At 35.8% G+C, this 26,045-nt stretch overlaps 1 protein-coding gene across 2 annotated transcripts in view; it reads right to left on the reverse strand.

The window, feature by feature from the left end:
• Nucleotides 1-26,045, reverse strand: part of MTREX (Mtr4 exosome RNA helicase) — a 42,124-nt gene that overhangs the window by 13,965 nt on the left and 2,114 nt on the right. For both annotated transcript variants that reach the window (XM_042028343.1, XM_042028344.1), the window contains exons 3-18: nucleotides 25,956-26,022; nucleotides 24,229-24,291; nucleotides 23,600-23,712; nucleotides 22,585-22,759; nucleotides 21,575-21,665; nucleotides 21,099-21,223; nucleotides 19,788-19,886; nucleotides 18,901-19,003; nucleotides 18,629-18,760; nucleotides 17,340-17,419; nucleotides 16,601-16,711; nucleotides 15,845-15,946; nucleotides 14,364-14,489; nucleotides 2,423-2,573; nucleotides 487-659; nucleotides 126-194 (exon numbers count right to left, since the gene is read on the reverse strand). In XM_042028343.1, the coding sequence (XP_041884277.1) occupies nucleotides 126-194; nucleotides 487-659; nucleotides 2,423-2,573; nucleotides 14,364-14,489; nucleotides 15,845-15,946; nucleotides 16,601-16,711; nucleotides 17,340-17,419; nucleotides 18,629-18,760; nucleotides 18,901-19,003; nucleotides 19,788-19,886; nucleotides 21,099-21,223; nucleotides 21,575-21,665; nucleotides 22,585-22,759; nucleotides 23,600-23,712; nucleotides 24,229-24,291; nucleotides 25,956-26,022 (1,780 nt within the window). The remainder of the gene's footprint in view (nucleotides 1-125; nucleotides 195-486; nucleotides 660-2,422; nucleotides 2,574-14,363; nucleotides 14,490-15,844; nucleotides 15,947-16,600; nucleotides 16,712-17,339; nucleotides 17,420-18,628; nucleotides 18,761-18,900; nucleotides 19,004-19,787; nucleotides 19,887-21,098; nucleotides 21,224-21,574; nucleotides 21,666-22,584; nucleotides 22,760-23,599; nucleotides 23,713-24,228; nucleotides 24,292-25,955; nucleotides 26,023-26,045) is intronic.

A 26,045-nucleotide genomic window follows, 5' to 3' on the forward strand; every position in this document is an offset into this window, starting at 1 on the left:
TGTAAATTTGGGGTAAAAGGAAATTTTTTTGCCTTTGAGAACTATAAAGAAATAGGAGTTTTATCTTATTTTCAGAAAAGCCAGTCAGATATATATTTTGATCATGGAGACAACATGTATTTTACCTTAACATTTGATTTCTTAGAGAAATTAACAACCACTCCCCATCCGTAGTCATCACCTTCATTCTTCACCTGGAAAAATTACAAGATGTTGTAACATCACCCACCTATAATAACATCCTAGCAAGCACAACCTTTTGTATTTTTGATATTTACAACAGCAGTCATAGATTACTATTCATCATGAAAACAGTATTTCTTTTATTGCATTATTGAATGCTTAGCAAAGAAACACAAGTAAAAACTGGTGCTTAGTGTGATGCATGTAATTTTTCAAGACGGTAAACTGGCAGACACAAATGAACCTTGCAAATTTCAAAAGTGGGCAGAAATTAAAAACAAAACAAAAGAAAAATCAAACTACCTTTACCAGTCTTCCTGGCTGTAGAAAGGGCAAGCAGTACTTTGGTTTGTGAATATACTCTTCAATATCTTTACCCAGTTTTGCAAGCTGCTGGCGGATTCTGTAGTATATCACCACATTTTCTTCATTGGGAATTACAATTTTGTTGTACTGTGCTTCCAAATTATTGACTCCTAAAATGACAAGTAAATTCTCAAGGAAATTAGTATCTTCACACAGATTGAGAAATCAGTGTTTCACTTTCAGATCTACATGACTAATATTTTGTGACCACTTTTAGTATTCATCTTCTACTTACAAGAACCCATTCTCTGGAGGGCTAGAAATCTGTACATTCGTCCCCTGCATTTTATTTATAGAGAATTAAATTCCGGTATTATTTTTAAAAAATAAACAAGCTTGAGAAACTGGAAAAGGCTAGACACCCAATTATCCAGGAATAACTGATTTAGGTTTGCACAGAAGTCACATTAAAACATGCAGTGATTTTGCAGGAAGGTATTCGATGCTTACCAGCACTTTTTATCTCCTCCTACAAAAGTAAGATTGCTCAAGGACATCTTCTAAAAAGAAGCGTTCCAACAAGAGGTGAGTTGTTAGAAGATGTTCTTCCTAACTTGTTTTAGGTTCTGATTTATCAGTCGAAATCAGTATTTTCTTCCTCCAGTATTTTTACATCTTATTTATGCAAATCGGTTTTTATTCTAAGCAGTATGATTCATTCTCTCATTCTGGTAATACCATCAGCAAGCATAAACAAAGGACAGATTATAAAAATCTCTTTTTCCTCTCTACCAACTCATCCTCTTGCATGCTATTTTTGAATGCTCAAAAGTGGCCCAGAAATCCCACTTCACTGGGACTTGAGACACAACTCAGGGAAGTGCTCCTTATTTTTACCTGCCAATTTTTCAAAGAAATAAGCCATTCATTCATACTCATGGCATACTTTCTTCCTTAGTCCAAGTAGCCAGTTCTCTCCTTTGTGTTTTTAATTGCAGCTGAAGTGATTACAAAATTCTAATGCCCAGTATGGTGCCTATGGTGAAACTGTGCACGAACTATGAAAAATGTTCTTCAGCTCCATTTTTCTATTTAAACAGCAATGCTGGAATGACAGAATAAAGATCTAGGCATACCAACTGGAACAGAGAGGTTGTCAGGAAATAAATACTTTATTTAACTACTACTGCACCTGCAAACTAACAGAGACATAATGGAAACCCTCCCTCTGCATGGCTATCAAAGCTACATGCACATACACACTTTCTTTCATAACATTCAATTAACAAATGACCAGACGAATTCCTCATTAATAATTCCTCTCATGTTCTTAAGTTTTATAAGAAGCCTCACTCTCAAACACTGTCTGAAATCTCCAGAAACTGACTTTGGTGCATGAAAACTCACTATTTAAGGATCATGGCTCAAAATGCAGTTACTCAACAGAGTGCAAATAATGTCTCAGATCTCTCTGCATTTTTCTTATTATTATAATAAACATTTCTTACCTACACTACTCTGAATGCAGTGTGCTTAAGTTCTTTTTACAGATTGTACTGGGATATTAAAAGCTGGAAGACTTTCCTTCCCTAAGATTTTTTTCCCTGCATCTCAAATAAGCCATGGGAATTTTTAAATTGTTTTTCCTTCTTCCTGCCTTACAGTTTAGCAATGTGACAACCCTTCTTGTCTGACTCAGAGAGGAAAGCTCTCTTCATAAACTGACAGTGCACATTAGTATGAGTCCTAAGAACAAGAGGAAATTACTCTTACTGAAACTACAACGTGGCAACAAATGGTGCAATGGCAACTGTTGGCAGGGAAGACAAAAACTGCCCAGGTAAAAACTTGTATGAGCATAATAAAGTCTAACTGCCCAATCTCACCATATTTTATACCTACTCACATGGGAACAACATGCAGCAGTACTTACTTTCCACTATTTCTGGAATAGTTCTGTAATGCTGGAACTGATAAAAGGATTTTTCTAACATGTATTCAGGATTAATTTCCTCTACTCGAAGCAAGTTCAATACCATGTTATATGTCAGGTGAAATGCACTGTTTAAGGGATCGGCTGAACCCTGAAAAAGATCCAAGAGCATTTTCCGATTAAAAAAACATTAATTGCAGCATATAAGAACACACTGAACGAACCAGGATGCAGTATTTTATATGAGGAGCTGCTTTGATGAATTGCACAACTTGTCTTGAATTTAGATTACATGTTTCATGAAGTCCTAAGCAATTCTATTATGCTGAATATGTAGAAGTATTTGTACTGTATTGATACTTACCATAGCCACAATATTATAAATGATATTTGAACGAAATGAAAAGTCCAGGTGAAAAATTCAGATGTTTCCTGTAGTTTACAATTTGGATTCCATTATCTTAACTTTAAAGTAAGAGTTTCTTAACGATTTAAAGCAATCCATTATTTTAACACTGAAAAAAATCTTATTTGCAAGTCTTAAGACCTACTGGTTACATTGGTGTCTTGCTTTTTGCTCAAAAATAGGTAATCTGCAAATTCTTTAACTTAAATTATGACTCATTATAAAATTAACATAATTTTCAGGTCGCTTGAGAGAAGTTGTGAACTCTCCCCTGGATGTGGTCCTGGGCACCCTGCTCTATATGACCCTGCTGGAGCTTGACCTCCACAGGTCCCTTACAACCCCCACCATTCTGGGAAGTTAAGTTTTTTTTTTTACAAGGTGGTACATACAGGTATTTTGATTAACCTAAGAAGAAAGGATGCTGAGAAAGCATTGCAGGTAACACAATTATCTTCTTTACCCATACACGTTTTTTAAGAATGTCTACTACTGTCATCTGTCAAAAAGGGGTACTGAACTGAGTAAGTGCATCTTTGGCCTGATTCATCATTGGCTGTTACTATGTTCTACCCAAGAGGACAACCTTGTTATCATAAAAGAGCAAACATTTAATTAATGTGGACCAAAACAACCAGTTATTCAAAGAATAAACAGAACAGTTAAGCAGTGTCCACAGAAGATCTAGAAGAGCTCAACACACAGCCTCTCCAAGTAAGGGCCAGTCTGGGAAACTGTCTCTCACTGAAATGTCAGCACAGAAGACCATCCAGATATACCAAATCACTGAAATCAGATGAGAGAGATCCAACACTTCTGAAATACAAAACTGCCCAACTGCGGTGCATAACCTTTCATCCAAGTAGCACTAGTATCAAAGGAACAGGTGTCTGATAGTCCTTCAGAAAGGATACCAGGGAAATTCAGGAGTTATGAAGTAGAAAATTACAATTTGTGTGCAACTTAAGGAGTTCAAAACAGAAGCAACACACAGCTGGACAGAACATGGCAGAACAACAACATAAATAGGCTTTTTGTAAAACCAAGATAGATCTCACAAATATTTCAGAGCTCTTTGAAGGTATTAATAAATACATGGATTATCATACCTCGTTGGTTCCTGAAATGCTTATGACAATACACTCACCTCCAACAATGTAACATAATTAAGTATTTAAGAGATTTTTAAAAAACAAACTCTTGTGAATTACTGAACAGAAAACCAGTGCAATTTTGGTGTTTTCCAAAGCAAAATTTCCCAGAGACTCAAAGAGGGCTGGACTTATAAGAAATGTAAAAAAGGCAACATTAGAAAAATAGCAAGGTCTGCTAAAAATTGTACTAGGTATCTGAAGACACAAATAATCCACAACAGTGTATGACAAAGAATAAAACAGCAAGTGAAATCTAATTTAGAAGTAACATAAAAGACAATGGACAACAGTTTGCAATGGTTTTGTACCTATCATTCTTTTAAAATAACTTATATGTGAAATATAAGAGATTTACTAAACAAGGATTGTTATTTCAACAAGCCTGTGAGTAAATTCAGTTATGATTAAACATTTTAAATAACAACTAAAACGTAACAAGAAAATAAGGAGACATATTTTTCATGCAACTATACGACTGCCTAAAGTTCCACATATTCTATCAGACATTTTAGGAGCTCAGAAGGCTGACACTAGAAAACATGCTACTCTGCACCTTTTTTTAATATCACAAATTGCTTTACCTAAAACTAAGTATATCTTCTTGCAGCTAATTCATTTGCTTTTCTTTATTAGCAGAGCTATTCCCTTGCCATACCTAATTTAAAAAATCACTGGCTATTCAAAAATTAACTGATGATTTGTTTATATATGCAAATACTGAAATTCAGATCCAGTGCTTTTCTAGATCAAGCTAAGTGTACTGGATTTTAAATGACAATATTACAATACACACATTTTTCTTTCAATTTTAAAGGTACTGTCAGGAATTCAGATCCTACATCCATTGATGCACTGATACTAGAGTTATTAAGAGACAGTTTGAATCTAAAACTCCTTCACATGTAGAAGATTTAAGAATACTGTAATCCCATTTGCTTTAAGTGAGACAGAGCTTTACAAGATTACCTTACAAATGGTAGAATCCTACTCACTGCATGATTATTTTGTCTCAGAAAAGAACACAGCTGTTACAGAAAAAGCCTTCGGCGTATGTTTATCTTATGGAAGTACCAGCATGCATACATGTAAAACAAGTTTAGGATAAATCATACAGCCTAATATTTTGCTTCCCATGGCCACTCATTTAGTCATTCTAGATAACATCTGTGAGTGGATCATGAATACACATTAGGTTTTCACCTCAAGTGATGCATCTCAGGGCAGAAGTACCTCTTAAATTAGACTGTGAAATGTGAATTTAAAATAATGCTGTCAGTTCTGAAATCACCACAGATGATTTTAGTGAATTAGTGACACACAGAATTAGGAATTAGTGACACAGAAATGTGTCACTAATTACAACATCAACAGTTGAGCTGTGGTGCTCAAGTTTCTACAGATGCCTCTGATTTGATCTATCAAATAAAGATGACAGAACTTCTGTTGCTGATGCTAACCAACATATAACATAGCTTTTTTTTTTTTAGACCTGATAAAAGGACTGTGTATCTACCCAACCTCCTGACCATTTTTCTAAATATATCATTCATCTTAGGAAAGAGACATTATCACTCCCTAAGAAGCTTGCCTCTCTGTAACAAAAAATGCCATTTAAAGAATGCCATTTACTAAAGAATGGCACAGCAATTATGCCAGTGTCAGCTAACAGTGGTCAGATTCTTTCCTACTGCAATGTCCACTGCTCTAGTCAGGCATCAAGTAAAGAAGCTGGAATACACTCATCAGCTGGCTACAGGCACTAGAGGTCTGGCAAAAAGCTGCTGTGTGACTGCTCTGAGCACACTATGAAGTAACTCCTCTTTCCATTCCTGACATCTTGGAGGCAAAACCTTCATCGTGTGCTTGCAAGATTATAAACTATTTGAAAGAATAGAACTATAACTGTCACACCCCTATTAAATGTGATCATAAAGTGAGAAAACAAGGAACTTCATGCAACTATAATATATGCACAGAACACGCCAAGAAAGACCAAACAATTCCTGCAGATTCACTTTAAAGACTTTTTTAAACAGCAGAGTTCAACTATGAAGGAGTAATTTAAAAACAAACCGAAAAACCCAGCTAGTTCAGAGATTATATAAACCAGACTTACTTGAAAGGCAATGTTTGAGCCAGTTGCTGATGTGGCAATTTTTATTTTAAACACATGATCAGCATTTTACAATTTGAGAATATGATCATTCTATTAAGACACAGCAGTTAAAATACAAATCCTGCTTTGGCAAAAAATTATGAATTTTTCCTGTTCCATCATCTCATAAACACATCTTTCTCCAAATTTCAGAAACTCCTGTCTTCTCAGTGTTCTCTAAGCAATACATTTGAAATCAAGAGTTCTGAGAAGCTTACTTTGTCTGAAAACTGAAACTGCTACTTCTTCGAATGAAATATACTAGCTCTATTGTATTACACCTTCAGCACAACCAGCGAGTTCTGCAGTGTGCATTAGTCTTTACCTACTACCCCAGGCTATCAATAGACTCACACCTAACAGGGAGCAATCACCTGTACCATCCTTGCTTCATTTACTTAACAGCAACATCCAGATTTTGCAGCTGCATTAGAAAACCTTTCACCAAAATACAGTTGTTCTTTTATACTCAGTACACTCAAGGCATGAGTAGACAATCAGCCTTTTATGGTAAATACTAAAAATGGCCATGGTAAGTTACTGCAAAGACAATTAGTGCTTACCTAAAGTCACCTGTCAGATACACATGGTGGAGAGAAGCAATTAACAGGAGGGGAGGGAAGGTGGGCTTTTCCTTCCCAACTTACTTTCAAAGAGCCTTGACAATATAAAGTGTTAGCTATGCTGGATTTTGCTTATTGCCAATAAGATGCAAATCAGTTTTAACTTATATTTTCTCCATGATGGTTTGCTCCTCTTGAAACCTCTTTGTCTGCTCAACCTTTTTGCCATTGGCTCCCAAATGGATTACTTTCTTAAGAATACTGTGAAGCACTTAGTTCACCCTCTACCACAGGCCCTCCTGCCAAAATACAACGTTTTCTTCAATAAACTAGGCTACACCATCATCTCCCTCAACACCTCTCAGTGTCTGAGGAAGCCTCGCCCTTGCCTCCACAGAAGAAGCTCCACATTAGGCAAAGAACGAACCGCCAACCAGTCAATGCAGAAGATCAGGCAAAAGCCTAATCAGAGCTGCAAAAAGAGTTGACAAGAAAGACTGGCTTTAACAGGCATCAATAAGTCACTTTCAAACATGCACTGCATCCATGACTTACTGCTGTTGAAGAACTATCGTCCCAGTTCTCCAGCCTCGTTTCTGCAAGTAATCCTGCTTCTCATTCCTTGAGAGAGGGCAGTCCTCCTCACCTCAAATATTCAACAAGACTGTAGCAACAGACTTTTTTTCTGAATAGTTTTTAGACAGCAGAATGACTTTGCAAGCTTTTCCTCCCTCTGGATGACAATTGCCTGGATACATAAGCATAGCCTGCATGTATCAACTAAAGTTCTCAGAAATCAATGATCTACTTTGCACTTGCAACCATTTCTCAAGAAATTTAAGCTAACTTAACAGAAGCACCCTTTCAAGTTTTCCAAGACTTGGGTTGCAAAACAATGACTGGATTAAGCTGATAATGTTAAAAATCAGGAACGTGAACATAAACAATTCACTACAGAAATAATTTAGTCAAAAGCTACAAAAAAGTATGAGAATCTGAAAATTAGAGCTGCTGTACAGTGTCCCCTGTTTAACTGCCAACAATTTGAGAGCGGATCCTCTTCTTTACACAACCAAGCAATCCAACAGGCCATTCAGTATTTACCAGTACAACCATTTCTTGCCCACATAAACGAGTAAGATAGGAAGATTGGGATGAGGAAGATTATTGCATGGAATTGATAAAAATAGTATTTTTTCTTTTTTTTTATTACTGTTAAGACTTGGAAGCCTTGTCTAACCAGAGATGTGAGAGTTGTCATTGCTGCACTATGGCATGTAGTGTTGAGCAAGACGTACATTTGGTAAGGGTTACTCCCTCTGTTCTCTCTTACAGCAGGAGAAAAATATTTACGTTTTTAAATATGTTCCCATTAAGAGAGAGGAACAAATTCTGCACATAAATTTCTTGCTCTCCAGCCTGTCATGGGAATATCAAATGGCAAATACTGTCTGAAAATAATTAATTCATAGAGACATTATGAGGTAACAAAGATCAAAGAGCCATGTTGCGAAGCAACAATAAAGTGTCTTTCATAATGATGAAATTTGATACAATACAGGACATCATTTACACCATTTTGGTCCACTGACAATTTCATTTAATTATCAGTGTTTCCAGAAATAAATTGAATCACTGAGTTTCCAGGAAGGAAATAATAAAACACTTACAAAAAGAGCAAAGAACAGAACAAACTGATAATAGTTAAAAAGATAAAGATCTTTCACTTTTTTCATCATAAAGGGAAAATAAGTACACTTAGCTGTCTGTAACAGTCATTGCTACGAATTTCTATTAAAACCCTCATTAAATAAAAATGCAAGTGACTGCTTGATACATCTTTATGACAAAGAAACGCCTCTTGTGAAATAATAACATGCTTTTTTCCATATATCGGTAATCAAATAACCACAGGAATATTCAGTGCTCCCTCAGAAATATAAAAAACCCCCCTGTAGTTACACTGACAGCAGAATTACCCTGAACTACATTAGCACAGCTGCAAAACCAATAAAAAAACTGTTCTGTGAGGTTATTTTTAATAGGCAATGGTAAACAGCTATTTTAGACACAAATATATTACCAATCTGGCTCACTGCTTTGCCCCAAAACCAGTTACACCAACAAACAGAAGCCACTGTGGGTGGCAAAATACTGCTTCAGCTGGCTTTGCTGGTGAAAATACCTCAGGCTGGGGTTCAACACATGCTCCAGTTGTAACAAGAGACTTAAAAGGAAAACAATGTACCTCTGTTTCTCTCGCCTGCAAATACTACCTTCTCAAGTCAGTTCTGAATGACAGAAATTTGCAGTCATTTACCCTCTTTAATAAAGTAGGTTCTACTGTTGTAGCCATCAGTTTGACTTCAGGTTGGTAACTCCAAGTTCTGGTCTTCTCCTTGGTTTTGGAAAAAGTAAATACTATCTCTATCTACAAGAAGCAGCTAGCTCAGATCCTCAACAGATTTGCCACTATAGGTATCAGGACAGTGATGCATTTATTTTATGACACTTTACAATTTCAGTAAATATGCAGTATGTTTTAACTTAAAGGGAAAGTGTGCCCTAGCAAAGACTATCTAATTCTATAAAATGTTAATACAAAAATAAATTTTAAAAAGTATCTGTCGTCTGTTCATCTCAAACTTATCCTTTTTAAGAATAAGAAGGCAAAGGAAAAAATCTAGCTTAGACAGCCAAAATACATTCACATTATAGTGATGAGTTTACTGAAGTAAATTTCCCAAAAATCTGGAGGAAAACTGCTCTCCACAGACTGAACTAATAAAACTTGAAGTATTCTGTGGTATTAACAAGCAGCAACCACAATTAATAAATAATACAATTAGCTTAGTCCTACAGGCTCTTGAAAATCCTGAGGCGAAGTTCAAGAATGACAAACCATTTTACATACCATTTGATACACTCCATTTTCCTACGTTTTGGTTGCAAACATCAGCAAGAACAGTTATTTGCTGTTCTCTTCCATCTGCTGGCTTGCATGATTATATACAGAACTGTATAGACTGTTTATCTTCGTGACCCTGTTCACAAAGGTGTTTGATTATCCATTTCCCTTATCTCTGGGATTTCATGCTAAAACCTTGTTGACTTTAAGGCGATTTTAAATTAAGGTTAAAAGTTAAGTACGTTCCTGAATCAAAGCCTGGAAAATTCCTGCAGTGCATACTTCGTAAGGACAAGAAAAGGTTGGCAGTTTACAGAAAAACAATTATTTCACATTAATATTATTTTTATGTAAATACATTTTATAAAACATCCAAAACACTTGTTTCATTGTGATTCTTACCTACGTCACAACTTTAGAAAAATGTTTTACTGTCCTCAAACCACTACGGACAATCTGTTACTTTAAGGTTTTGCAATGTCTTTTCCAACAAGTATTAGTGCCAACCTCCAGCTGAAGTTTTTCTCTCCTGATGTATGATTTGGTAAATTTCTCAACTCCTGAGGCTTTTCCTTCCTCTGAAGTAAGTTCTGAGTCAAACCAAAGTACCATAATGTAATTAAGATGGCATGCTAAGCTGATGCTTCCAGAGAAAACTATTGAACTGTCTGAATTGCTGTTGTGCTCATTTGCCTGGTACAATAAAACAACTTCAGAATTCAAGTAAAATGCGAAGAGACTTTTAATGGCAGCATACAGGCCACATAAGGATGGTACAGCCAGCTCTATAAAATGAAGGCCCTGCCAAGGAATCAGATGCAGCTAGTGGAGTATCTCCTACAGCTTGGCATCAGGGCATTTTATGTTCCATAGGCAAATGACAAGAAAGCATATTAACGAATTTTTTACCTTGATAGATGAATGTATTCTTGTATCAGGAATAGTGTAGCCATCAGGACTGGGGAAAGGATTGGCATTGATGAGAACACACCTCGAGTCCTGTGTTCAGTTCTGAGCCCTTCACTTCAAAAAAGACTTCGAAGTGCTGGACCGTGTCCAGAGAAGGACAGCAAGGCTCATGAAGCATCTAGAGATAAAGTCTTATGAGGAACACCTGAGGGAGCTGGGAGTGTTTATCCTGGAGAAGTGGAGGCTCAGGGGAATGAATTTTCATTGCCCTCTACCACTGCCTGAAAGGAGGTTGTTAGTAAGGTGGGGTCCAGTCTCTTCTATTGTGCCCACAGTGAGAAGACCCAAAGAAATGGCCTTAAACTGGGACAGGGGATATTCAGGTTAGATATTAGAAAAAACTTTCACTGTCAGGGTGGTTAGGCACTGGAACAGGTTGCCCAGGGAGGTGGTGGAGTCACCATCCCTGGAAGTGTTTTAGAGGTGTCTGGATCTGGCACTGGGTAACATGGTTTAGTGGTTTAGGGCTTGCACTAGTAAACGCTGGGTTTACAGTTGGACTTGATGATCTTAAAGGTCTCTTCTAACCTTGATGATTCTATGTTTTCTTTGAATTTTTCAGTCCATCTATCTTCTCCTGTAATGGAGTGAGTAGATGCAAAGCACTGATAGGCTCAAATTCAAAGTTCAAAAATCTACTTATGCAGCACATTTTCTTTCAGAGTACAAACATCCATTCCAGTAACATAGTTAGCTCAAGATTTTGTCTTTTAGAGACATAACAAATTATCAACTATCTCTGCAGGAATATATCCTTGTAGCATGGCCAAGTTCCATCTGGAGAGATGGTACACTGATTTCAAAGGCCATCTAGCATCAAGAAGAAACTTTACACTTCCTACCTAAACTAACACAATATAGCTAAAGATTTTAAGTAAGGAAAGGAAACAACAACAAAAAATTCCAATCAAGTATCTCTTAGTATTATGCAAATTGTAAAATTACAATTTACCATCTTCAGAAAGCTGCCCCAACAGTGTTGTAAGCATTTAAGTTTACAGATTTATGCAAGTTTAGTAAATACTCAGTGGTCAAGTAAATGCTAAGGATAAACAAAAAAACCTAGTTACACTGCAAAAGACAAATGTACATTACTGAGTTTAAGAAATATTTACAAATCTCCCTTGTAAGAAGTCCATCTAAGAACGGAATGCTGAATGTAAGTCTGGAGTACTGTACACAATGTCGCAATGAACAGTGCCACAGCCAAGCAGCACAGCTGCAGCAATGCTGCTGGTACCAATACGCTCAAAGCTCTCATTTCACCGACCGCAGGGGGAGGCAGCTGACAACAGGATTCCTAGATGTTTTGCTCTAGTGTTCAGGAAATGGTTTGGATCAGACAATCATTAGGGTTGAAGAGCTATGATAAAAATGTTTTATGTAAGTGTTCTATCATTCTCAATACAGCTAATTTATTTCTTCTGGAGTTTTTCCTATAAATCTTTAGCTTATTCTGAAAGTAAAACACTACTATGAGACATATCCACAATCTTACACAAATACCATCAGTAAGTAAAAACTGAGACATACTTAATGATGACTGTGAATTGTAAATGTAGTAGAAATTTTAGTCTGTATAGATTTTCTTGGCCTGCTTGACATGGAATTTCCTCTAGACGCTTTGTACTTAAGAAGGAAAATAAGAAGCAGGATTTTTTTTGTGCTGTACTGCTCATTTCATAAAAGATTACTTTTACTGCCTTTACAGCAATTGGCTAGTTACAGAAGCTACAGAAACATCAATACCTTCATTTTAGCCCCTTCTGATCTTTTTCAGAAAAATCTAAAATTCAGTCTTTGCTCACTAGTGAAATAGTGTCAAAAATTAATGAAATACATTAACTCATTTAGATCAGTGGGTAAGAAGCAAGAGATAACATAGAAAGCAAAAACGTTGCCATTATTTTTCCCATTTGTTTCCTTATAATTCAAAAGGGGGAAAAATCAAAGGTCTTGAAGTTTCAATGAAGGAAATATTCTTTATTATTTCCTTAAAATCTAAAACCCAGGGGTAGTATCAAAGAGAAGGTAAGTGATCTACTACTTCCTTTTCTGTCGTACTTCATTCAGATTAAGTTCAATAGTTCTCAAACTGTTGAATTTTCAAACTTTAAAAAAAAAACCCCACCTTCTGAACAGGTGAGTTTATAATCTCTTAACATAAAGATAATTACTTGAAATACCATTTTTTCTTAAGCTATTAACAATTATTTCATATAAATTAGTTTTTTTGTGGACTTTTTTATAAATACTATTTATAAGGATTCCCTTTTGGTTCTCCCACTTTGTATATCCTGCTCTTTATTTTTCGGCTGTGGAAGTACAAATGTGTAAAACCTTTTTAAAAGTAAGTATGACACAAAATTACATCTGTTTTCTTAAACAGCCTTAAAAACTCAAAAAAACCCAGTTAAAAAACTTAAGTCTTCATACATCTCAGAGATGTACACATGCATTAAGAGTGCATGTGAAGGAATAAATATAGGCACGCTCCACTGAGAAAACACAAATCAAATCAAGACTAAGAAATTAACACAAAACCTAATGCTACCATACAAGAATACTTCTGAAATTTATTTTACTGATTTCTGGCTATAATGATTACGCCATAATGCAGCATTCATAAAAATTCTGACTTTAAGAAGGAAAATAGTACCTGTGTATAAAGGGTACATGTAATGTACATATTTACAAATATAATGTATTATGAATTTGCAGGTAGCACTGACAGATCACGACACACAACAAAGAATCCTCATCTGCATAATTAACAGCAGCCATTTATGGACTTTTCCCCTTGTTTCTAATTTGCCTGAATGAAAAACACTGGGATCTCCATTTCTTTGCAACAACTACATGCCTTTTGTTAACATAACCTGATGCTGACTTGAGATGATTCCCAATTTATACTAAGTCCAGTAATACTGTAAATGCTGTTTTTGAGAAATGACCTGCTATGTGCACACGAATGACCTGCTATTTGCACCAAGGCTACAAGCTCCTAAACAGAGTGCATTGTAACTCCCCAGGTTTTCTATTTTAACATGTGTGCACAATTAATGTAAGCAGCCTAAGACAGGCAACTCACACAATAGATTACTGTATTTCTTTGTAGTTATTTGTGCCATGGAATTTAAACAGAAGTGTAATGAGTACGGTATTTCATATTCAAATTACAAAGCAAGAGGGTATTAGTGTAATAATCTCCCATTATAGTTTTTTCAATCTCTTAATTTCCAAACTCAACATTTTCTGCAGGAACTGTCTATTTCTCCATAGCTGATTTGAGCACACTGACAGCCATTTCACTCTTCTTCTTTACCTCATTTTTGCATAACCTTGTCCATTTTGTCTATCACATTGACAGCCTATTAACAAAGTTTCATTTCATCACAGAACCAAGAATTTAATAACTCTTGTGAAAGCTCAAACCTTCTAGTTCAGCATAACCCTTAAATTCACTGCTGTCAGCAAGAAACAAACAGAATACTAAAGAAGTAGTGCTATCACTAGAAAACAGGATACAGCTCTACTTGTCCTGCCTGACAGGCCTTTTATACCAAGAAGGATGATACTACTTTTGTACAAATTAGGATGGTACTAGTCTTCTAACTTTGTTTCACAATAGAAACTCCTATGAGAACTCGCTGAAAGCTACGTTTAGGAGCTGTCATCTTCTACCTGCATGATATTCTCATCTAAGGTGGTTAATTTTCCACATAACATTATTCAAATGAGCATAACCTTGTTGGGAGAATAGAAACAAAATAATGTCTCCCCTACCTTCAAAAGCTGCTTGCCAATCGTTGGACTCATTTTTTCATCCACCATAAGAATTACTATTCCTCTGTCATCCATACCTCGGCGTCCTGCACGACCTGACATTTGAATGTATTCACCTGAGGATATCTACAATAAAATGAGAAAAAGCAATTAACAAACATCAAGAAAATAGCAAGAACACAAAGTGCTAATTACAATTGCACAGTAAGTTGACACGATGTGTAAAAATTAGCAAAGACTTATCTAAGTTATCTAAGAGTTATCAGATTGACTTCATTAGTCATAACTACCATGAAGTAATTATATAAATCCATTACTATGAACAACATAGTCAGCTGTAAAAGTCAACTACTGCTCTTACAGCTCCATATCATGGTGCATCATTTAAGCAAGAACAAAAACCGTTTTACTAATGTCTTTTATAATGGAAGGTTGCTGAGAATGGTGAAGACACAATTTATCTTCAACATACTGATAATGCACCTTCATCATCTTCAAGTAATGTATCATTTCATTCAAATTATTCAAGACTAACATTAATATACTCACACTTGCAAAAGGAGTATTTTTATGCCTCCTATATGTGAAATTGAAGTTTATAAAGAACTGGGACATGGCAAGAGGCAGCTACAACTGGTTACCTATGTCTCAGCAAGTTATAAAACACGGGTTTTGTCATCTGTGGAACTGCAATCTCAACAACTCCCCAGGTTTCACTTAGAGTCAGATTTCAAAAACTACTTAAGTGAACTGTGCTAAATAATTTCAGAAGTTCCACATTTCTGCTATCTCAAAGGTAACCCATTCTTATACATATCTTACAGACATGCAATCAGAATGAATAGTGAAACTGAACAACCCAAACTAAGATCGAAGAAATGTTTACTTCATAACGCATAGGTCAAGTCACTTGTCCTGTTCACCACAATTTTCCCACCTTTGAAGGATGAGCCTTGGCTCTTATAAAGCTTTGCTGTGGTGACTTGCAAGACATCATTATTATTTTAAGTAAACCACATACCACATTTTAATGTCTAAAATTTTATAATTATGCAAAAAAATTCTGTTGTAACAAAACAATACTCTCCCAAGGTAAATGATCTCTTTTCTTAGGTCTGTCAAAATTAGGGATCATTAGGATAGGTTATCAAGTCCATTTATTCTCCACAGTTCTCTGACACAGAATAAAATATTTGGGTCTCACAGTTTTGGACAAGTTGTGCAAAAGTCTTAGTCTAATCCAGTGTCTGCTGCTAACCTGTGTTTGTTTCCCTTTTGATGTGTCTATTAAACAATCTCATGGATAATCTGAGGAACCTTGTCTTCAGAAATTTGTGTATTAACTGTAACCGGATTAGATATGAAGATTTTCGAAAGAAAAAGTGTTTTCTACTACATTGAGGTGAACACATAAAGCGCAAATTTAATCCTAGTAAGGTTTAAAGAACTCAATTATTCTACAGAACCTGTTTATCACTTACCCATCGGAAATCTTTTCCATCAAATTTACTGGCACTTGTAAACAGCACAGTTCTGGCTGGCATATTAATTCCCATAGCAAAAGTCTCTGTTGCAAATAAGGCCTAAATAAACAGACTGAAGTTAATATAGCAAAAAAAGATGATCTCAAAAGAGGATGAAAATAGTCAGAGATTGCTACACAGAACCCCTCTGGATTTGAACATATCTGTGCAGTCAATACAGGGAACACAGGCATATTCAATACTTAAAAACTGGACTAAAACCATCTTTCCTTCTTCCCTTATTTTTCCTGGGAAAGCATGAAAACTAAATAGATGGGACAAATGAAAGATTCCAAAAAAACCATAATGGAGTGCAAATTATATTAATTAATAATACTAATTAATTTCAATATTCAAGTTTGCAAGGAGAAAATAGGAGTTAGCTATCCCAAAAAACCATGAAATTGACCTAAGGTTACATTTTTCTGAGTATTTCTCCTTAGAACAACCAACAATCAGCTTGGCAATTGTCCATTGTCATTTATAGGAGCAAGATGTAACATAAAACAGTTGAAGAAAATATTTAAGTTAGACACTGTAAGTTCAAACACTTCTGAATACAATCTGGAACACTTAAAACTACAGCTGCAATTGTGTAGATCTCCACTGTAATACTAGCATACACCCTGAGCTAAAGCGTACCTCTTGGATTTTCAGGATTACCAGCCATGTATTCACAACAGAGAACAAACTACTGACGGACATAAAACATACCTTTATTAGGCCCTCTGAGAAAAGAATTTCTATGGTTTCTTTTAAGATAGGAAGCAAACCACCATGATGAATACCAATTCCTCGTTTCAGGAGGGGAAGCACATGTTCAACCTGAGAAGAAACGTACCAAACACCAGCAAACAAATTTTAGCATTTGTTACTAAAATTTGCATGGAAAGCCTCAACATTGCCCTCAGTGTTCATGTAATTCACCATTTCCCAATTTAAAATACAATGACTACCCCTTTAATCTTGTAATATTCTGTCTGCTTAGAAGCTTGTATTTTTCCATTGTAAAGATAGGAAAACATCACTATGTTTAGTCATTATACAAAAAATTAGACTGCAGATGCATCAATGTGACTTTTTGAAAGTGTCAGGAATCAATAACTAGTAAGTGCACACTGCACTCTGACTTGAACTACTTCTGGACTGTTTTAAACCAGGTCTACTGCTTGATAAACTCTTATGTTAACTTAAAAACATAATTGGAAAAAATAAAACAAGCGGTAGGAACTCCACTGTTAATTCTGACATACATCATCTGCTGGAATCGCAACTGCAAGGAATCCTTATCACCTCTTTCATAATGACAAGAACAACATGGGGAGATGAATGAGATTATCCAGTTTTATAATTTCTATACCATCTACAAAACACCCTCAGCTTCACAGGTTGCAGAAAACAGGACAGAGCAATTCAACTCTATTCAAAAGAACCCTGTTCAATCTCCACTCACCTGAGGAAGCTTTTTGTCTTCATCGGAGAGACAATCAATTGCATTATTGAAGACTTCTTCAACCATCTTTTTTTCTTCATCTAAGAAGGCAATTTTTAAATTATCACAAAATGTAGAAGGCTAATACCAGCTGTAAATAAAGTGACACCACATTCTAATATTTACAAAAGTGTACAATAAAAATTGAGTGGAATACTGTGAAGTCTACACAAAACCACCTGCACTGGGTCAGATTATCAAGACTTCAGTAAGCCTAGAGGAGCCAAATGGTAAGCAGAAGCAGATGATCAGGAAAAAGAAAACTAGAACAAACCTTTCAGAATAGTCCAAACTTCAGCTACTTCCAAGCTTGGGATTTATCAGTTTTATGTGCTCCCTGCCTATTTCATAAACCTCCCCTGCTCCTCTTCCACCTACTAGTCCCTGTCCGAATGGACATAAAGGCTCCTCCCTATTAACTCTCAAAGTTTACACTGTTTCCACTAAGTAGTATGAATATCAAGAATATACATTCAAAGGTGTGATTCTGAAGAAAACATGAAAATGCACCTCTGCATTTACACTTATCTTTATATTTTCTGACAGAAAATTTTCTGACTATATTTTCTGACTATTCTGCAACACTGAACCAAAATGTGCAATGATTGGAGCAAGTAAGTAAGCAAGCAAGAACCCTGAACATTTCACAAACATGAAACAGTACACTGACTTACAACAAATTCCTTATTTTTGTTAAAACTCTTTAGCTTTCCAAGAAGTGATGAGCTTTAACTTATTTGCAAACCTTGGTCTTAGTCCAAGACGAAAAACATCTTTAATTACCTTTTGGTTTTTACTTTGAGGAGAAGGAGGAAGAACGAAAGAAAGAAAACTGGGTTGCATTGTCAAGAAAAAACAGTCTAGTGGTTTGTTACACCATTGTTTGGACTTTGAGAGTATACTATTTTTCTAATGAACATAACATGAAAATTTTCGGAAATACTTTTGTTATGATCAGTCTTCTCCCATTACAGACAGAATTTTCTAGCAACTCTTATATTATTATTACAATAAATGGCATACTGAAGCAAGAAATAGAGTTAAAATCAATGAACAGTTCAACATTGCGATGACCAAGTACTCTGTACACCAACACCTTCCTACCGAATACAGCTTGAGATACCAGCATAGTAAAAGAATAAAGCAGTTATGTATTCTCCTTTTGGTTTTACACAAGATGTTCAACAGGAAAAGTAGTATTTCACATCAAACTACATCTGTGAATAGAATTCGACTGGATTTATCTGTACCTGTATTGAAATCTAACTTTGTCATCTGAAGTGCATAGGCTTCACAGTCTTTCTTACTGAAGCTGAAAATAATCACAGGTTGGAAATTCCTTTCCATGATCATCTTCACAATCTTAAAAACATTTGAAGGACCTGCAGGAAGATTACATTCATTTAAATTAAATTTTGCAACAAAAAGTATCTTATGGAGTAACTGAAACACAAGCACAAGTTGCACAGAACTTCAGAAAACATTTATACCAAAAATTACCTCAGAATGGGTTCAAACTCACCTTTTGTTCCTCCTTTCCTGCCTTTCTGATCCCCTTTTGCTAAGTCTCCTGCATCTCTAAGCACTTGCATTGCTGTATTAAAATTATCTTCTCTGAAATCTCCCTAGATGTAAAACACAAACTTTGTAAGGAGTTACTTACACAGCCCACTTAAAAATACCTAGTACTTTGCACAGCCAGTACCATTACCCCATACATACACAGGCAGAAGGACAAAAACAATTCATAAGCTATCAAAAGAGTTTACTAGGTCAGTGTCACAGCTCAGAATTACATTGGTGTCTCTGAAGTTACTGCTCATTGTTCTATCCACCACATTATCCACCATGCCAGACCTGCTAAATGACACAGTACCAAAACTGACTTTTAGGAATGTCCACATAAAACTACACTGCCCAATGAAGACCTATCTTCAAGTGCAGCACTACTGTTTATGGCATCAGCTACTGCTAAGTGAGCTAATGATAAATTTTAAAGAACTTGTTCGTTGAAAAATACCTGAAGAAACAAAAATATTTTGCCCCCTTGACTAAAGTCGAATTTACATGCCCCTGCATTTTCTTTTGAGTGAGAAACAGTACAAGGAAATCAACTACTCTGCAGATGTACAAAAAGCAGCACACATTTTAGGAAACAAGCAAGAATGTGGGCACTTAAGACAGCTCAGGGAAGTATTACTCAGCTGATTGCATGACATTAGATAATAATATCAATTTCTTGTGTAAGACTCCAAAAATCTAAAAGCAATTCAGAGATCACCATTACCCGCTTGTACTTAATTTTAACAAAAACATCCTTTATACAGCCTATCCAAATTTTGCAAGAGCTCAAGCTTTTGACTGTTAAGTGAGGAAAACAATCTTTCAAACAACTGGAGCAATCCTTACATTTTCATCAACAACCAGATGGAGTCCATCTCCTCCTGCTGGAAATATATAATGCTGCAGTGGAGTGGGTCGATAGTCAGTGTAAATCACATGGCAAGGCTATAAAGAAAGAATTCACATAAATATTTTATAATTGCATTGTAATATCACTTGCTTGATGGAAAATCTAATACATTACAATTAAAATACAACTTTTTAAAAACCAGAAAGTAAGGCTTTTGAAGCTAAGATAGAAAATTTTCTATCCTGAATATGGATTTTGTACTAACGACATTGTTTAAGAAAATGAAAGTTTGCAAATGTTTTAGAACTCTGAAGATGGCTATAAAAATTCTTTCTCACGAATACAAAAAAGTAAGGACAGGCAGTGTTTCTTTCTGCATTATTAGACAGGCTTGAAATATTAACACCTTCTAAAAATCAAATGAAAACCTGTTAATTTCTATTTTGTAAAAAAAGCCTGAAGTATTTCTGAAACACCTAAAAAAGACTCACAGTAGACTTTCATGAGCATTTAAGGTTTCAATGCATCAAGAAGACTTGTTTAGGAAAAAAACAAACACTTCCTTTAAAACATTAAATATTGCATAAATCTGCTTTTAAAAAACCGGCAATTTAATGTTCTACAAAACAAAGTCAAGGTTTTGTGCCAAGTTTAAACAGACATCTTTTATGTTATACTCCCTTCATCACAAACAACTTAAGAATCAATCTCCAGGATATTTTTAAATTTGGACCAACCTCTTGGTGATAACAAATTCCCCAGTTCTAATCCACAAATTCTTTGCTATAAAATCGCATCTTAGAAAAAAAACAGAATAGAATTTAAAACCCAAAAGTTACAGGACAGGATAGGTTTCTTAAATTACACTTTTCCCACTTGCTTGCAAGCATATATAGTATTTCCCACGGATTTAAGATTTGCTTTCTATTTCTGCATGGCCTTTTTACAGAGCTCCTCAACCAAATTCTCCCAAAAACCTCTTGTTTTTGGGAGAATTTGGAGCCCTCAGAAAATCACAGTATGTTCACCATCTTTCATAACTCAGAATGTTTGCTGAAATCAGGCAGGTACCTAAATAATTGTGGAAAATAAACAAGAAGAAACAGCCTTAATGTTGCCACGTAGAAGCAACAGCCAGTACACCTGCAAAAGCAGGAATACAGCCAGAGAACTAGGACTGATCTCTACCATCACCTATAAGCAATAAAATGACTAAAAAGATACTCAAAGGTCCAGTTATCAACCAAACAGAAAGTATTATGTCACAAGACAAAAAGGATAGAGGTACAGCATATCAGAAATATAACCTGTTTGTGAAGATGGCAGATCCATTCAGCAAACTGACGGGCATTTGGAATAGTTGCAGAAAGGAACACATAATGTACGTTATCAGGAAGCAAAATAATTGTCTCTTCCCAAACCACACCACGTTCTGAAAATGGAAAGGCATATGGGAAATTTATGTGGTTAAAGCATGCTTCTCATTCCTGAAGCCAAAGAACAGCATGCTTACAAAGAAAATAAGACAAAAACTAAAACAAATCTCCCCTTCACAAGTGGGGCATATCAAATGCCCTCAAAATAGTTTCTGCTTTGGCGAAGAAAATGCAAACTACAACACAGAATTACAAAAATTCAGTAGGAAATAAATTCTGAATAATTTATACAGAAAGATGACTGATTTTAAGAGAGAAAATAAGACTTAATACTTCGAAAGAAAAATAAATTGTTCTTGGAGGAAAAAAAAATGATTGGAAAAAAAAAAATGGTATGCATAGAATACCTGTATCTCTCATGTAGTGGATTTCATCAAAAATAACCCATGCGACTTCACGCATAACCTCAGAACCTCTGTAAAGCATACTTCTCAAAATCTAGAAAAGGAAGTAAGAGTTGAGTGCCTTTATACAAAATAAACAACAGTCGTGTTACACAAACATTTATAAGAAACTGCCAGAATTTTTGGTTCACATTTACATGGGTGTATGAAATCATACTTTGCACAAAACGTAAAAGCATTTAAAGATAAGTTGCGAGATGCTTTCCAAGTTCATTCCAATCCAACAAATCTCATTACATGAGAAAAACTGGTTTCCCTGAAAGGAACGTGAAAGAATGAAACAACGTATTTCTCCAAGCTTCTACATGGCAGGTAATTGTTACAGGTCTACTTCTGCAAGCCCTCTTTTTACCTCATCCTAAGAGGAAATCTTTTGTCAGAAATCAAATCATCCTGTCTCTCTAATCTTTCCCTACCAAAGTTTTGCCTGGTTCTTTTGAGGTAAAGACAAAAAGAGGAAAACTCCAACTCATGGCTGCACTTCTACAACAGAAACGTGACAAAACTCTGTAAGCAGTACTTTGTTACCAAAGGTGAAAAGCAGCACATTCCTGGAGCTCTAGCACCTACTGTGAACCACTCAACAATCCTTCAATGATGTTGCTTTCCCCATTTTGCCTTTCTAGAACAAAATACTGACCACAGGATTCAGTAAATCTGACGTTCGGCATTTTACGTTTACAAATACTCAGTGTCTTGAGCACCCGGGAAATGAAATTCTGACTTTCTCCACATTAGAATCAAAAGTTCCTGGCTTATAGTTCAAAAGTACAAATTCACAGAGATTTACCTAATTTTTTAAATAACCAAAAGTTAAAACGCTCAAATGGGTCATAACGAACTTTAGAACATTTTCTACCCTAACTGGGCAAGTTTAATGCTTTAAAATTAGACCTCCCCAATCAAAAAAGGGTAGAAGAAAACACAGATCAAGAATTAATGTCTGATCTTACCTCAGTTGTCATTACCAAACAAGAAGCTGTAGGGTTAATGGTGACATCCCCAGTCATCAAACCAACATCCTGAAATTCTTCATACATCTCACGGTACTTCTGATTACTCAAAGCTTTAATTGGACTTGTAAATATCACGCGCTGCTTTTCCCTCAAAGCCAGGGCAATTGCATACCTGTATTCAAACAATGTCCATATTAACAGCTGTCAGGAAGACAGAGCATATGACTTTGTTTAAAAACAAAATAAATTGCGCAATTCAGAACACGAAGAGAATGATTCACAGCATTTAAACCCACACTCTTAACACATTTAGCACTTCATATCTAGATTAGTAAGTTCAGTGCAACCTTAAATCAACTACATATGCATCTCTGGAGAGTGAAAAACCTTTAAACACCAAGTTAGCTGATTTTTATGGACACCAGAGTACATGTAGTTTAATTAAAAAACTGTCATTTTCTCACAACAAAACTATTGTTACTTGAAGCCATGCTCTAACATATCTTCACGTACGCTTCACTCCTTGCTTCAGGTCAGCAAAGCCACTTCACTGCCTGAACCAAACCCTGGCAGAAAATATACACTACCTTTTAAGGATTTCTTGCCCAATAAACACAAAGTTGCCAACTAAAGCAAACCAGTGCTTCCAACAAAGCAAAAAAAGACCACACAAGAAAGTCCTTACTAGTTCTATGCAAGGGCTAGAAAACAAAGGTATTTTTTCTAGATTTACAGAAATCTGTATTGAAGAAGCTTCCATTTCAATCTATACAGCGACACCTTGACAGTTTAAAAATAAAAGCTAAGCTTAAACACAAATTAAACCTTTTGTTACCCACTAAACGACGAAAGATGTAAATTTCATATTCAAGGGTAGTCAATTTAATTCTAACACCGATGGACTGAATGTTGCATCAAGAAATTGAGACACAACAGCTACTGACGGCACAAGAAAGTGACAGAACGGACATCGCACTGTTCTTTCATTAGAGCCTGTTAGAGAAGTACTTACTCAGCACAAACAGTTTTACCAGCTGATGTATGAGCTGACACTAACACAGACTGGTTATTATCTACACAAAGAATAGCTTCTCTCTGGAAGGCATCAAGAATAAATGGATATTCCTAGAAAGAGAAAAAAACAAAAACATTACAGAATTTTAATACAGACTTACATCTAATTAATTTTCTGACTGACCTAGTGTGTAAATTAGAGACAGGAACTAAATCCTGCAGATACTTGTAATTTCCGCTGATCTAATCCAGTATTAGGCAATGACTTTGTATTTAAATATTTTTATCTCATACCACACCTAAGATCTTTGCTTATGTCCTGTTGTCATAGCAAATGAAAATCTTGCCCTGATGACTGAATTTTCTCTAATTTACTAGCTTAGGAAGAGAAACTAAAATGATGCCACCGCCTGATGTAACAAAAAGAATGGACATCATAACAGCCTATCCACCTCATTCAACCACATAATTTTCTCTACAGAATTTTAAATACAGAAACATCAATCTTATTTATGACAGGCTATCTTTTACAGACTTTACTGACAAAGTACATAATTTTTCTCCTCTGCTCTCACCTAGTATGTAAAGCATGTACAAAAAGAAAAAGAAATGGAATCTACCACATACTTTTGCAGCTTTTCCAGTTCTTGGCTTCAGACCCGTGAATTCTTCATTTGCTGGAAGCGCAACCTACAAAACACATTTAAAATAAAAACAGTTGCAGATTTCTGTGTCCACAGCAGTGACATTTCTGGCAATATGAAGTATATGAAAACCAATCTGAATTTCTGTTATCCTGTTTCTACAAGCTCATGTGTCCAGGGTTCATCCCTTCCTCTCAAGAGTTTTTCTATTAATCTCTTTATTCTCCTGCCCCAACAATGCTCCTTCTCTCACTTCTCTGATATCCCTACTGTATTGTGTGAGATATTACTGCTTCAGCTACCTTGGAATACTAGCTTTTCAGGCCAAGACACAATCATGTCTTCCGGCCAGTGGATGTTTCAAGTAATTACTGAGCTCACATTGATAAACATTCCCTTTTCAAGTACACTGTATCTATACTGGTAACATTCCCGTTCCTTGCCAATATCTAACAGTTAATCACTTTAAATACTTAAGCTCTCTATACTTACTAAGTAATGGCAAACCTTTACCAGACATCTCAAAATAACAAGAATTGTACAGACACATGGGCTTTAGAACCCTTATCAGCAAATGTTTATACAGTTCCTTCATTACAGAAGTCTGATGATACAGAGCCCTTGAATGTGACCCTAATTAACTTGAGTTAGTTCTGGAAAACAGCACACAAGAGAAAAAGACCATAACAGTACAAGGAATTTAAAATTTACGTATTTGATTCTCACATGAACTCTTTCTGATAGTCATATATGGATGCAGGATGATTTAAGAAAACCCAACATTAATAGTTTATATTTCTTGCATTTGAATTTGTATTTATGTCTATGAACACAACTTGAAAACGGAAGTTTTCATGACTTTGCACATAAAATAATCTTTACAAGAAAGTCTTTCATTCTTGAACTAGAATAGCAGAATACCTCAATGCTCTGATCACACTACGAACACAAACATGTTTCACCAACCAGTAGGTTCTTCTCCTCAACATCAGTGCTCAAAATGTTCTTGTACCTTACAAATATGGAAACCTATCAACATTATGATTTGAGTCTTTCACAATCACTCATTTTATTTTAAGTATGATTGAAACTTTTTCTGGTAAAATATTTTACTAATTTTTCAAGTGCATTTTGTGCATGCTCAGTGTCAGATAGAGACTTCAAATTCCCCACAACCTTAAACATAGTATGAAATACTGTATCAGCTAGAGTGCAGGAAAGCTCTGGAGAGGTATCAGGACAGGCTGGATCAACGGTGTGAAGTTCAGCAAGGTCAAGTACAAGGTCCTGCCCTTGGGTCACAACAATTCTAACGAGCACTGCAGGCACCCCCAGGTGGGCAGACAGCTTTTTCTCTGAGGTAATAAGCAAAAGGAGGATATGAAATGACCTTAAAAAGTGTATGAAGAGATTGAACATTAGAAAAGACTTGTCAAGCACTGGACCAGGCCGTCCAGGAAAGTGGTTGAGTTATCATCCCTGAAGCTATTTAAGAGATGTGTAAATGTGGCACTTGGGAACAAGGTTTAGGGGAGGACTTGGCAGTGATAGGTTAATGGTTAGACCACAAAGGCCTTTTCCAACCTAAAAATTTCAGTGATTCTATGATCTAATAATTACAAGCGGAATAACAAATACTGTTATACTGGCAGGATACACACAATTAGGTGAAACAAGCCTATTTTTCATCTGCATTTTCATTGCACTCACCTCATGTGTACAACCTTCAACAGTGTCCACAGACTGCACCGTTACTTGAGGCATCAGATCTGTCAAACTAAAAAGATATGAGTTAGGATT

This window comes from Corvus kubaryi, unplaced genomic scaffold (assembly GCF_017639235.1).
Source record: "Corvus kubaryi isolate FWS band 111438036 unplaced genomic scaffold, C.kubaryi_AGA036_p1.0 37308, whole genome shotgun sequence".
NCBI lineage: Eukaryota > Metazoa > Chordata > Aves > Passeriformes > Corvidae > Corvus > Corvus kubaryi.